The following is a 14491-nucleotide window of genomic DNA, read 5'->3' as shown; positions in this document are numbered from 1 at the left end:
TGGCAAAACCACGTCTTAGCCTACTTGCGAGTAGCACCATCAAACCATTTTCAAAATAAACAAGCATGAAATGTTTTGCTCCAAATCAGGCGACCCAGTCTATACTTGTATGTTGTGCGCATCACATAGTAAATCTAGGCTAATAACCGAAATAAGAACACACAATGTTTTCAAAACTTGATATCATGGTTAGTAGAGGCCGATCTTTGATCGGGCGAGCGGGGGTGCTCACGAAGTGACCTTCCCCAATTGTACCCAAGTTCCCGAGCCGAGGCAACTTTGGTGATGACGGACACGTGGCCTTAGGCAAACGAGTCAGGGTTTCCTAAATTTGCCAAAATAAAATATTTAGGTAGCGACTCTGTATCCGGCAAAGCAGTCCATGTTTGGCACTTCTTTCAAAATCTGTTTTCTCAAAACGATTTGCCAGATTTGGACTCTTTGGTTCAGATTTAGAACCGTGACAAATTGAGAGTCCGAACTGTAGTGAGCGCAATATCGAACGGAACGGGGGACTCGTTCCTCCCGGGGCGTTCGGGGGACGTCTACAGGGGGCAGTTGTGGGGATGTATTTTCTGAATACCGACACGTGGCATGGTGATGCCGACGTGTCAGCCGAGGTGCCACGTGTCCTGGTAGTTACGCCGAGGTTACCTAGGCAAGGCCGAGGTGATCTCCGAAGATATCGGAATCCGAGATAAGCAGATAGGGGACAAGAGTCCTAGAGTAAAGAGAAGACTTTGCTAAGATAAATGATAAAGCTCTTAGGGAGTTTATCTTTATCTCTTGAAGAGTCCAAAGTTGACATTAAATTGGAGTCCATAGAAGTCAGACTTCTAGTGGGACTTGGATTTAGTAAACTATAAAAGAGAGGCACCCCCGTAGGTCTAAGGTACACAGTTTTATACTCAAGCTTGTGAGTTTAGCACTTGATTATCTTTGAGAGATATACTGACTTGATCGTCGGAGTGCCCCCGAGTGGAAGAGCCACCGCCGGAGCCTTTTCTTTCTGTTGCAGGTTCACTGAAACCATCTATTCTGCCAGTGCTCTCCAGCTGATTACTAGGCGGGCAGTGTGGTCAGAAAATTATCCACACAGTTGCCATTGACAAGTAAATTATATTCATAATTCTTACATTTATATTTTTATTCTAAAAAATTTTAAATTGTATCAATGTAATCTAATTAATAAAGTTCATTTACATATAGAACTTGGAAACATACAATAATTTAAGCAAAATTTTCTTTTTCTGAACGGTACACATTTAAACAATTGAAATACTTAGTTATTTAATACAAAAATACTCTATGTTCCATACAAAGAAACCTATTTTACTTAAGAATTTTTTTCTCCACCAAGTTCAATTCTTCAATCGTTTTATAAATATAGAAGATTTTCACATAATAAACACAGACGTAAGACAAAAAATGAGTTTCACAATATGTAAGACCAATCATTTGTCTCACATCTATATCTCATTATGTGAAAATTCTTTGTACATTTGTGGTTGCTCTCAATTCTTTGCATGTTTTTTAATCATGGTTCAGAAACTATGGATCTCTCTTCCTCCTCTTTGATAGCATTGATCATATATGCAACTTGGTTTACGCTAGGTCTTGCCTCCGGTGATCGATTAACGCATTTCACAGCTATCTGCAGCAAATTCAGCATCCTCTCTTCGCTCGCACCTTCTTGAATTAGGGTTTTGTCAAACACTTCAACAGTCCACTCTTCTCGAACCACAGAGAGAACCCATTTGGCTAAGTCCAACCCATTGGTCTGAACCATCTTTCCAGTTAGTAGCTCGAGAAGAATCACACCAAGGCCATAGATGTCTGCTTTGAAAGCATTGGTGTTGAAATTGGCAAGTGATGATTGAGCTTCGTTGTTCATTTGCATTAGACCATACTCGCTAATGCATGGTTCCATGTTGTTGTATAGCAAGATGTTTGAGGATTTGAGGTTGCCATGAGGAATGCCATCTTGATGGAGATCTTGGTGCATGAAAGCTAAGGCATTGGTTATGGTTGCTGCAATCCAAAGTCTGCTGCTCCAGTCCAAGGCTTGGGTTCCTGAAATTAGTATGTTGCACCTCACCATGATGAAAAATTCTAATACTCAGAATTCAATCACAAAATTTGACAACTCTCTTGAGCCTTATCAAATGTGTAGATCTCACGTCATGTGAGAGAGTTATATCTAATCGGATTATAGAAGAATTGCACCATCATTCCATGTACTAAACCAGTGGCGTCTGATTTTGTCCTACTTATAAAATTTTTTGTTATATCATTAGTTAGAAACACCTCATAAATAATGTCAAATGATTATTCTAAGACTACTAAATAATATCCTTGAAAATGAAAAGATGAAACAATAATGATAGGAATGCATAATGCAATCACAAAATAATCGTAGTACAAAAGTATTTTATGTAATCAATTCATCACATGGCCAAGCAAATATGTAGTCTTATACTCACTATTCATCATGTGGTAAAAGTTGAGACCAAAATTTGATGTAAAATAAAATTAATGTTAATAAAACTTAATTGATTGACACATTCTTGATTTCTTTGGATTTTCTAATGACTTTTTGTAAAACTAAAAATGGATTTTTTTGATCAAAAATGACTTGTGAATTAAGTGGGAATGAAATTACCATTGAGAAGCTTGAAGAGGCTTCCATTCTGCTGATACTGATACACCAAAAGCTTCTCTTGTTTAGAAGAGTAGAAGGCAACAGCTGACAATACATATGGATGCTTAACTTGATCCAACCTCCTCATCCTCTGCTTGAACTCATTCCCCAAAATGCTCCAATTCCTAATCCTCTTCACTACCAAACTCATCCCATTCTCACACACCACCTTATACACTGTCCCCTGCCTCCCTCTCCCCACCAACTCCGCCGGAGCCTTCAACAAATCATCAAATTTCAACCCATTCACCTCCGGACTCGTCAGCACTATCAGTGACGACGAATCGATCCCACCGCCACCGCCACTCTCAGCCGAAATTTCTGATTTTTCCAAAGACCCTGTTTTGTACTCCCCTGAGTTCACAATGGATTTGGTGTAGAAACTTTCATCAATTGAAGTTACCCTGTTAGCTCCTCCATCAATTACTTTTTCTTCTTTTTTCTTGTTTCTTTTACAAATCTTGATTATGATGACAACTAAAACAGCCAATCCTATGACGCAGTAGCCTGAATAGATGAGAAACTGGTGTCTGTTGGGTTTCTTTGGGCATTGATTTGGCAATGGATCACCACATAATTCAGGGTTTCCGGCGAAACTGCTCGCCGGAAAAAGACTTCCCCCATTGGGAATTGGGCCGGTGAAATTATTGAAGGAGACATTGAATTCGAGAAAGTTTGGAAAATTGAAATTGGGTATGAGTCCAGTGAATTGATTGTATTGAACAAACAACTGTTGAAGACCCGATATCCGATCCAATTCAGGCAAATTTCCAGAGAAGTTGTTCCATGAAAGGTTGAGTGATTTCAGGTTGTTTAGCCCGGAAAGAGACTCCGGTAGGGTACCGGAGAATCTGTTACCGCCTATATGGAATTGAGTGAGTTGCTTGCAATTTTCAATCCTGTCAAGGTTCTCCCCGCCGAGGTGGTTGTCATTGAGGCTCAGTGAAGTGAGAGATGCAACGAGAGATGGAGCGTTGCAGAGAGTGGATGCATCGAATGTTCCAGCGAAATTTAGGCCGTCGAGGTGGATTTTCCGAACAGAGAGAGTCCGGTTATTGCAGCTAACGCCATTCCAGTGATCTTTGCAGGGATAGGAGCTTGAATTCCAGCCTAAAACAGGGTCAGGTGGGTTATTGGTGTTTGAGAGTTTTATGTAGAAATTGAGCAGAGAGGTCTTGGCTTCTTCCTCATCTGATTTTGTTGTTTGGATGAAGAGAGAGAGTGAAATGAAGAGTACCCAGAAAGAGATTTGATTCATTTTGGGTGATACAAAATGTGGATTGTTTGTTGTGGAAGTTGGGAGTTAAAAGATATGATTTGGTCAGACAGGTTAGGATTGTGGAACAGAGGTGATGATCCCAAAGTTCAAATTGTGGTTAAAAATAACGGTTATATTTTTCCAGATTGGCGGTTATTACTAGGAGATTGTGTGTGTCATTAGGACTCTGATTGTCCCTAACAATGTTGAACAATAAGACATTTTAGCTGGAATTTGGATGCCAAAAATTGGACTGATTGTCAAGAATCTTGAACTTGCCACATAAATGATGCTCTTTCTAGTTGACACCCAACATTTTCTTATCAAAATCAACATTTTCTTGTAAAAAATACGGTAAAAAAATATTTTCCATAAAAAATAGATTAAAGAAAATAAAATAAAAAGAAATAGAAATGATTTGTTTATATGTTTGCTATTCAGTTAATAAAGAAATTTATGTTTGAAAACTATTTACACTTTTGGGTGATGTATAATTTTTCTTTTTTTTGTAATTTTTCTTCCACGTTTGTGTTCAGCCTCAAAAAGGATGGAAATTTTGCAACTGATGATGTGGTCGTGTTGATCAAAAATTAAATCAGATCAAATTTTAGGCAAAATATCGGTGGTGCTGCTTATGATTTTTTTTTTTTTTTTTTTTTTTTTTTTTGAGATTATATGTCAAACAATTTCCTAATAAATTTAATAAACATTGATTATTGAGAGACGCATGTTTTTAAATTTTGTTTATAAATTAGCAACGTCTAGCTTCAAATAGGCCGTAATGAACATATCAATCTCCAAACCTCACTCAACTCAATGAAGTACTCAAATGAATGGAAAATGTTTAGCATATGATGCAAAATATCATTGTACTCTTGTCCTCTTTCTTTCTCCTGCTGCTGCAACTGTTGAAGCAAAGAAAGCAACTGAATTATAAAGAATTCAATCTCTCATTCTGGTAGCTGTCACTGATTTCTAAATTATTGTAACATTCTAAATCACTACTCCAATCTGCCATCACTGTTTTAAGGAAAGATGAAAACAGAATGTATTGCATACGTGTTTAAGATTATCACAGTTCAATAATTGAGTCGTAAAAATCTAAGCATGCGACAACTTTGTGACTCAGAACCTAAAATTGACGTGTCCATGTCCCTACCTGAAAACAACATGTCCCTTGCAACGTCAGGGTGAACAGGCTTACTAATCCCCATGCCATCCTTGGATTCGGATTTGTCAAGGGAATGAAATACTATTTTTTTTTTTTTTTTTATGAATAAAACAAACAAAAAATTTGATCAATATCTATTTATTTTCTTCTCGTATTCCTAATCCAACAATAAATAAATAAATAAATAAGTTTAGTACTTAACAGACTCACCAAGTGCTGTAGATCAGCTCCACACAACTTCAATGTTTTGTAAAGACAAATCCTGCCTCAATAAATTTAACCCAATAATCATAGTATTTTGCTACGCAATTGATAATCAAAGTGACAGATAACAAGAGAGCAAATAAAAACAATCTCTCCATTTCTATTCTTCTTTGAACCAATGTGCCACCATAAATTGATACACATGCATGGTATCTTGTATCCAGTCTCTAACTGCCCTTCCTAATTATACAAGCAATTAAGATATATGTCATATATAGAAGACAAAAAACAACATCAAACAAGAATTAATTCCCTTATATTGAATTCCGAGGCCATTCATTCCCTTTTAAGGGTCTGCATTTCCAGCAACGTCATCTTCACTAGATGCACTTCGTCCATCGCTAACATCCTCATCACTTATTTCCTCGTCACTCTCTTCTGAGAGTGTGGCGGTGATATTCTCCTTTGCGTAACGCTCACAATACTCTGTCAACACAAGTAGTGTGTCAAATATACATTTGTCATCATTAACAGTAAAATGCTACCACTTCTACGAAGAAGGCCTAAAAGATATTCAAATTCTGAAAAGAATTTCAGAATCGCAAAAGAACAATAATACGAATAATGAAATAAAAGGTATGTGTTATGTTTGATTTTGCAGTACTCTCCAAGCTGAACTACAAAAACAAAACTTTTGGCCTATGTTTCGATTTGTACCCCAAACATCATCTATAGCAATACATATATAGTTTGCGGACAGTCAAAATGGTTAAATTCCCAAGTTAGTATCTTCAAGTCGAGAGGAAACCAACCAGAAATAAAATACCAATAATACTATGATGACTAAATTTATATACCACATTTTACTTATGTGATGTGTCACCACAATATTGGTAACATATGCAATGATGACATATGAGATGAGATGACAAACAAAATGTTGTACATAAACGCGGTGATCATCATACCATTATGGAAAAATAAATAACAAGACATAAGAAAAAACTCACCTTTCACTTTTTGTTCATATTGCTTCTGATCCTTCATCATTAGCGATGCTGCATCACCATTTAATGGATCTGAAGGATTTGGGTAAAGCAAAAGCTGCGGAAGAAAAACCTCAAACACATTGAGCAGATCTGTATATCCCAGAATAAACACTGTAAGGTATTGAAAAACCCTTAATGAAGATCAAGTAAACACAACAAACAAACACATTTAGTGACATTAGTTAACATCATTACTCTTGCACCAACAATTTAATTTGGTATTTTGTTCATAGATCAGTTGATAATTACCAAACATTGGACTCCAAGATTGGTTAATTACATCCAAGCATACGGAACCAGACCTGCGGTTGACCAAAACAATTTTAGTCAGTATATAACAAATTTAGCAACAAAAATATTAAAGATGTCTCATAGCACAGCCTCGGAAAAGCAGTACAACAATTTTCCTTTTTTGGAAAATAAAATTAAAAAGAAGAAAAAGAAAATAAGGGTTTTAAAATTAACTCTTTGAAAGAACTTCCAGGAGGTTCCTCAACCATACTTTAATTTTTCAAGCTCAAAAAGCTAGAGTATACTATTTTGTGATCAATCGTCTTTGGGTCTAAGCAAATTAGCTGCCATTATGAGCTATAGAAGTATGAAAGGAGGCTCACATCTCATCAACATTTGGGTGGAATATTTTGTTTAGAAATCCTATGGAAGGAGACTTGTATGGGTAGGCATCCGGCAACTCAACACGGACTTTCCAGACACCACCTTCATAAAGGCCTGCAACCAGTGTGATGGAATCAATAACATGTAACCAGAAACATAAGCCACGTTGAGACCTCGAAAATAGAAAAAGGTTACTCAGAGGTCTTTAGGAAGAGACATCCTATGCAAATTTAAAAAATAAATAAATAAAAATAAAAAAGAGAGAAGAAGAAAGAAAATAACCAGCAGAAGTTGACTACATTAACATGTAAGGACCTCACATCTAGCTGACAAATGTATAAAAAAAATAAAAGAAAAGAAAAAAAGAAAAAGAAAACATGAAAAATGCCTTTCCAGCTCTAAATCTAAAAAGAAGATCATTAAACAAAAGGACTGAAAATAAAATGGGGGGAAATTGACAGTCTCCTGTGGCATGAGAAAAACATAATAAGTATGGCCATGTATTAATAAGTAGGAATGAAATGCCCAACATCAATTCTGCTATGCCCAAAGATAATGAAAAACCCAAATTTCCTAAAACATTCTTACAGGGGCTCGTAATCAAGCCCCAACAAACTCTCGCATTTTTCAAAAGAAAAAAGAAAAATAAAAAAAAAGAAGTAGGAAATGATGAAAGAATCACGTCCAAGATGCATTTGCAACCAGTGTCTGAGCCACATACTTCCAAATGGGGTCAGTTGGCCCCACTGGAATATATAAATATACTGAAAAAAAGGTGAATTGAGTTTAATATTTTAACTAATGTTAGGTTTTTATGTAATTTGATCCCATTAGATTTATTAACAAAGAGTAGAGGATAGGGTCATGTCTCCTAATAAGTAAAAATTTTGAGTAAAATGTAAGAATCAAATCTAGCAATTATTACAATTTGAAATTTCCTTTCTTTTCTTTACAAAACAAAAATACACCTATAAACATATATTTTTCCATCTTGCACACAAACCAATAGACCCAACTGTAAATTAAAATGAATAAAATTTAAAGAATCAAGCCTTTTAGCATTTATGATTGAATTTTCAATTCACTTTTTAAACCTTTAATGGTGAAAAAATAATTACACTATTGAAATTAAGTGATAAACTTTTGATTGATATTTGATTCATCGTGCTATTTATAGTTTTCTTGTTCTGCTCATTATTACTGTTGTTCTTTACTTGTGACCTAGAGTTGCAAGGACTTCTATTTTTTGATACATTGTTCTACAATATCCTACTTAGTTAAACTTTAAAGTTATTTCTCTACTTCAGGTTTGCTTTAGGCAAGTTGATATAAGTTTGTTAGTTATTAAGGTTCTAAAAGGTTGAATAAGTGTTACCAAATCGTACATAGTTAAATTCAACTAGGGGCAATTGTAAAATGTTGTGTATTTGCACCCCAAATATATACCCATAATGCACCAAGTTAATGAGAATTTTACTATAGAATGCTATATTGCTACATTAGTACATTACAAAATGACTACAACAAAGGGAAATCCTAGCTCCTCCACTTTTTGCACCAACTCAGGTAGCAAAGGAAAGTCAAATGAATAAGGTCTATTATTCTCACACAGAAGAAGAGCAGCACCAGAGAGAGAGAGAGAGAAAGAGAGATTATAGCTGTTTCTGCTCTCTGGACAAGGTGCTTTTAAAGATTCCACTAGTATAATTATAAAAACAAGGGAAACAAAATTTAGCTCATTCTTTTCTTCAACAAAATTTAACTCATTCTTTAAGAAAATTGGGGGAAAAGAAAGAGTGGAGGGTAGTTTGAATTTTGACAAGAACTAAAAAAAAATTCACTTCAGTGACCAAATGTTTGCAAAATTAACCCTATGCACATGTAGGTTGTAGTGAAAGGCAATCAAAGATATTGTTTCTCCATTAAAAGATAAAAATTCTCAGTATTCCAAATAGTTGTCTTGTGCATGAAAAAATGGAACCTGATGTTTAAAATCAACCAGGAAAAAAGTGAACCGAAGGTTAGATTTAACAGTGGAAAAGAGAAATGTTTGGACCTTCAAGTTTCTTCAAAGCTATGAAACATACCTTAAAATGCAAATCTGAAAGTGTTGAAAGCCAACAGAGTCTATAGTCCTAGCCATACACACCCAAAGCTATGATTTGGCTTGTATATGCTGGAGATATACGTTAAATTAGCTCCAGTCATAATGCAAAAGGTTAACAGTCAAAACATATCTTTTAAATCAAATATATAATTTGAATCAGACAGCAAAAACATAATGAATAAAACATGTTCTCCAACTCAAAACCTAATCACCATTCAAGTTCAAGTAGTGAAAAGCAAATAGAAATAATGTGTCGGAACAACAGCTAAGGTCCTATTTCAATAAGACTAGTGGCACTGACAGAGAAGAAACTTACTTTCTTTTGGACCATGGAATTCCACATTGAATTCACTAATTCCATCATTTATTGGCTCCACAGCATAGTCACTCATCATCCTATAACAGGAACACAACAGATCAATAATAACACTAAGAAAATCACCATCCACAAATATGACTCTTAGTATAGAAGATAGCAAGAGGCAAAGCCGGAAAGAAGCATACGAATTTGCAAGAGGCAAACTGAAAAACCTAAATGTATATGATACCAAGATTTACTATAGCAATACCTAGGGAATTTTGAACACATGAAACAGAGATGTACATAAGTTTTTTTGGGTATGTGATGGCATAATTCATATCAGAAAACTAAAATAAAAAATGCAATGAGCCAAAAAACAAAGAACACGTCAATAAAAAAATCTTACAATTTCATGACATCCATATCTCTCCTCTTGCTTGGAGAAGACATTTTTTTAATCTAAAAATATTACGTATTTACCAACCTGCCAAGTTTAGAACAAAAGAAAAGAGATGTAAGCCCTCAAATATTCAATTCCCTATAGGTCTTTAAAAAATTCAGAATTCAAACATAAGAACCCAAAACAAACAAACAAACAAACATTTGAACAAGTGGAATCCGCTATGGCAAAATCAAAAGATGGTAGGCAATAACTTGAGAGAAGAAATCAACAGAAGTCTCACAAATCTCAAAAGTCTTCAAATCCCAAAAACTAATGACAAGGAGCATTATGTTCTTGTATACAGCTTGTTATTGCGGTGGTTGTTTGTAAGCAGCAAGTCACCTACTTCTTAGTGCAACGGTTGCACATAGGACACATATTAATAGGTGGCTACATGCAAAACCATGTCACTTGCCATTGAATGTTTGCATGAACATCATGTGTCACTAGCTTGTTATGGAGTGGTTCATTGTATGTCTTCCACTTGTTCCCTTCTTGTTATTTTGTAGTTTTTCTATTCCAAAAGTACTTCATTAGGAAGTGACTCCCTTAGCTACTTACATTTTAAGGATGTCTTTGAAGAACTGAATCTTCAGATTTTGGGATTTTATTTTAGCCTTACTTTGTTATTTCTTGTGGCTTGGTTTTGAGACCCATTGCTCATGGAATTTGACCCTAACTTGCTAGATTTTGCATAAATCAATCCTAAAATTTGATTTTACATAGTTTGACAAAACTGCCTCCCACCCCCCAAAAGAGGATTTTTTTCCAGGTTTGATCCTAGTCAAAGAAGTCAAAACACGCAGTTCCAAAAGGGCCATACTTTTTGAGATCATACCTCAAAAATGTGGCTCTAAAAAAGCCTTTTCCATCCCCAACTCAGTTTCTTGGTAACTATGATTGAGACCACTACCATTTATATAAACATGTTTCTTGTAATAACTCAACTAACCAATTGTCAAATAAGCCTAGAAATAAAATACTCTACATAGATATTTTATATTTATTATATACATAACCCATGTATTCTAAGGATCTTTTTTCTGTCAAAAAACTAGAAAAATAACGGGTGTGTTTGGTTTGTGTTTGTAGAGTAGTTTTTGCGACAAAAAGTACGAAAACTTGTTTGGTTTGCCTTTTTTCAGAAATGGTTTTGGAAAATTGTTTTGGGGAAAATTGTTTTGGGAAAAGAGTTTTGAAGTGATTGATTTGATGTGTATGAGAGAGTGTGATTTTGGAAAGTAAGTACCCAAACAAAATTTTGAGATTTTTTTTAGAAAAATTTGTTTGTAGACAATTTTTCCAAAATTTTTCTGAGAAACAAACCAAACAAGGCCAACATCTTTCTCCAAGAAAGACAATCTGATATCGCATCCTTTGCCAGCAGTGGTAACCATAATGATCACATCTTATCCTCGAGTTCAAGAATGCCTCCAGCAAAAAACAAAAACAAAAAAAATTGGTGGCATTGGATCAAATATACATTGACAATCCACATTACAACCTTCAACACTTTGAATGATACTACAGTTCAAGAAAAAAGCAACTATGACAATCACAAAGTTAAAAAGCTAAATAAAAATATTGTTGTACCAAATGCCCATTATTAGCAAATATGGTGCTATTAACTTTATTTTATTGGCTGCAAATACGGTGAAATTGTTAACAGGCATCGATCTTGTCAGATTTCCCTATTTCTAATTAGATAACCAATCACTGTTTCAAATTATATTTCAAATATAATTCTAAAATGCTCATCTTTGAGAAAAAACTAAAGTCAATCATTTTTTATTTTTTATTTTTTTAAAAAGGTAACGAAACAACTGTCATGCCATTTGAACTGCTCGTAAGCAGTAATTCAAAGCTGGGACAATGGAGTACCTACACTAGTATGAACCCTAAGACAATGGAGAACCTACTACACTACAATGCAGTCACAAGAACTCATGACAATAACCAATTAGTGATCCCCAAGACAAAGGTAGCCTTTATATAGTCACTGCAAAGTCACTTTCTCTAGTAATAGTATGCATTGCAGTAAACAGTTACTTGGTCATATCATGGCAAACAATATGCTGTGAAGACCAGCCATGATATTGCTCCCATTATTTGCACAACTACCGTGCACGTAAATACAGAGTCTCTAACAAGGTAACCCACTTAAAAGAGTATTTTTCTGAACTGATTCATATTAAAACCATGTCAATTAAAATTCTAAACTAAATCTCCGCAGATTATTGCTCCTAACAAACAAATTAATCGTTACAAACAACTCTGCACTCAATTCTGATTCAAATTAAAAAAGAAGTACATTCAACATAAAAATTTCAAGTTCTAAACTTTACTTTAACAACGAGATTCTTATTTTATTTTATTTTTTATTTTTAGTCTCTGCATTCAAAGAAAAAACAAGAATTAATTTAAAATAGATTATCACACATCGCTCGAATACATTCTCAATACAAAGTCAACCAAAACACCACAAATCCAAGGCAAGAAAAGCGTGCAATACAAAATACAACACATTTAACCGGGAAAGAAAAAAAAACAAAACAAATTGACTCCAATGACATCAAAAAAATAGTGAAAATACAAACAGATGGAAAAAAAAAAATCCAAAATAATCGTAAAAAATAGAAATCAGATTAGATTGAGGTTCAACGCAGTTTGATATCCGATTGAAGATCTAAAAAAATTATATTAAATCAAGAGAAAAATCAGAAAGAAATGAAGAATATGAGCAAGGGAAATAGAAACTAACCGTGAAATGAGAAAGTGTAGGACCAGTAGATCACGTTGCGTTGTGTTCACGGTAGAACCGATCGCGAGAGAAAAGAAAAGCTAGAGAGAGAGAGAGAGGGGTGGGGTGGGGAAAGTGTGTTTATATGTACGTATGGGAGGGGAGGTGTCGACATGGTTATCACAGAGGGGAGGGGGGGGGGGCACGTGCAAAGTGGTGGGGGGAAGTGAGTGCATACGTGTCATGGGGTGGGGAGACCTGTTTTTGTAACTTATGCAGAACACGATGAAAATAAAGAGGAAAATTTTGTGTGATGTGATGGAATGCGAGGCGGGTTTAGCTCTTCTCCGCTAAAACCAACAAAAACAAAACATAAGTCATCTCTATTTATTTCTCACACCACACCACCGCACCGCCCTCACTGGGGGAGACACTATTGGGCGTGTTTATCAATGCACCTAAAACTTTTTTGACGCCAAATTCTATCTTATTTTCGGGTGTTTGCTTGGGAAAATAGTTAAACTAAAATAATTCGCTAAAAAATAAAAGGCGATGGTTCTCTCTTGTCTTTAATCGGATTGGATTGTATTATTAGATTTATGAAGGTTTATTACGGGTCTCGTTTCGATAATCTGAACCGTTGAATATGTAGAACTCGTCGAGTACTATATGCTTGTTAAAAAGTACGTTAATCGGATATCGATAGTTATGTGATCAAATCAGTTTTGTATAAAAAAAAGGACGGTGAATAAATTAACGGTTGACAAAAATCTATTTTGATCACAAAGCTATCGATATCCGATCAACGTGATTTTTTACAGGCATATAGTACTCGACGAGTTCTACACATTGACGGTTCAGATTATCAAAACGAGACCTGTGATAGGCTTTCACGGGCCCAACAGCATGGTCGAATCCGATTAAGGACTGGACAGAAGTCCTTCCCAAAATAAAATATTAAGAGGTGGTTTGACAATGACTTTTATAGTTAATTTATTTTGACTTTTTTTAGTTTGGAATTTTTTTATTTGTTTGATTTTCTTTTTTAGATTTTTTATTTTTTGGCTTTGGAATGGAAAATATTTTTTTGTCCTTTTGTGATTTTTAACTTTTTGACTTTTTTGATTTTTTTTGTCCTTCTGTAATTTTTTAACCTAGAAGGAAAACCAAACTGGGACTAAAGGTTCTTTTGAAATGTAGGTTGGCTTTTTCACTTTTTAAAGTTTTGACTATTTTAGGGCTAGTTTGGCATGTACTAAATAAGTCAAAAAGTCAAAAAGTCACTATCTTATTTTAGTCACATCATCTTATTTAAATCACATCACCTCTCTAACACATCACATCAAACCCAACCCAAACCCAATCCAAACCCACCAATAAGTCAAAAAGTACACTTTTTTAGGAGATCTCAAACCAACCCTTAGTCTAAGATTAAAAACTTCATTTTGAATAAATTTTTTGGATTTTTTTACTTTTGTGAGAAAAAAAATAAAGTAATTATGGTTTGAATGTAATTTTTTGTCTTATTTGACTAAAAAATCTATTTTGTCTTTTCGTCGCTAAAATAGTCAAAAAGTCAAAAAGACTGGCATGCCAAACAAAAGCTTAAAATTGTTAATAAGATAAATTATCGCGTTCAATTTATAATCATTTTATTTTTTCTCTCATAATCATAAAACTAATTACAAGAAAAAACAGTTAACTTTCAAAATATAATTATTTTAGTCAAGTTAAAATAATTAAAAATCTAAATAATAAATTAAAATAATCAACTCCTCCAACAAGGCCTGCAAAGAATTATGAAAGTCAAATGTTATTTCTAAACTTTTTTTTTTTTTTTTGAAAATTGAGTGATAAATATTATTTTTTTATTTTTTTATTTAATTAAATGTGATAGTAAATA

General features: G+C 34.5%; 2 protein-coding genes across 5 annotated transcripts; both read right to left on the bottom strand.

The window, feature by feature from the left end:
• Positions 1-1433: 1433 nt before the first annotated feature.
• Positions 1434-5334, bottom strand: LOC114294567 (putative inactive receptor kinase At2g26730). The gene is made up of 2 exons (XM_028238682.2): positions 2663-5334; positions 1434-2073 (listed from the first exon to the last, which is right to left on the bottom strand). Exons 1-2 carry the CDS (start codon positions 3957-3959, stop codon positions 1538-1540), a joined length of 1833 nt encoding a protein of 610 aa, XP_028094483.2. The 5' UTR covers positions 3960-5334; the 3' UTR covers positions 1434-1537.
• Positions 5335-5474: 140 nt separating this feature from the next.
• Positions 5475-13083, bottom strand: LOC114294569 (ubiquitin-conjugating enzyme E2 5). Of its 4 annotated transcripts, none has more exons than XM_082867594.1 (7): positions 12610-13083; positions 9813-9890; positions 9422-9501; positions 6998-7112; positions 6633-6685; positions 6345-6473; positions 5475-5820 (listed from the first exon to the last, which is right to left on the bottom strand). In XM_082867594.1, exons 2-7 carry the CDS (start codon positions 9854-9856, stop codon positions 5681-5683), a joined length of 561 nt encoding a protein of 186 aa, XP_082723720.1. In that variant the 5' UTR covers positions 9857-9890; positions 12610-13083; the 3' UTR covers positions 5475-5680. The 4 variants fall into 4 exon arrangements, with proteins under 4 accessions (XP_082723720.1, XP_082723719.1, XP_082723722.1 ...); XM_082867593.1 differs by having other exon boundaries at positions 6345-6494; positions 12610-12951; XM_082867596.1 differs by lacking the exon at positions 9813-9890 and having other exon boundaries at positions 12610-13007.
• Positions 13084-14491: the final 1408 nt, after the last annotated feature.

The sequence above is a fragment of the Camellia sinensis genome, chromosome 4 (genome assembly GCF_055761805.1).
Source record: "Camellia sinensis isolate YWXY chromosome 4, ASM5576180v1, whole genome shotgun sequence".
NCBI classification, from domain to species: Eukaryota; Viridiplantae; Streptophyta; class Magnoliopsida; order Ericales; family Theaceae; genus Camellia; species Camellia sinensis.
This window is presented reverse-complemented; position numbering and strand designations above follow the sequence as displayed.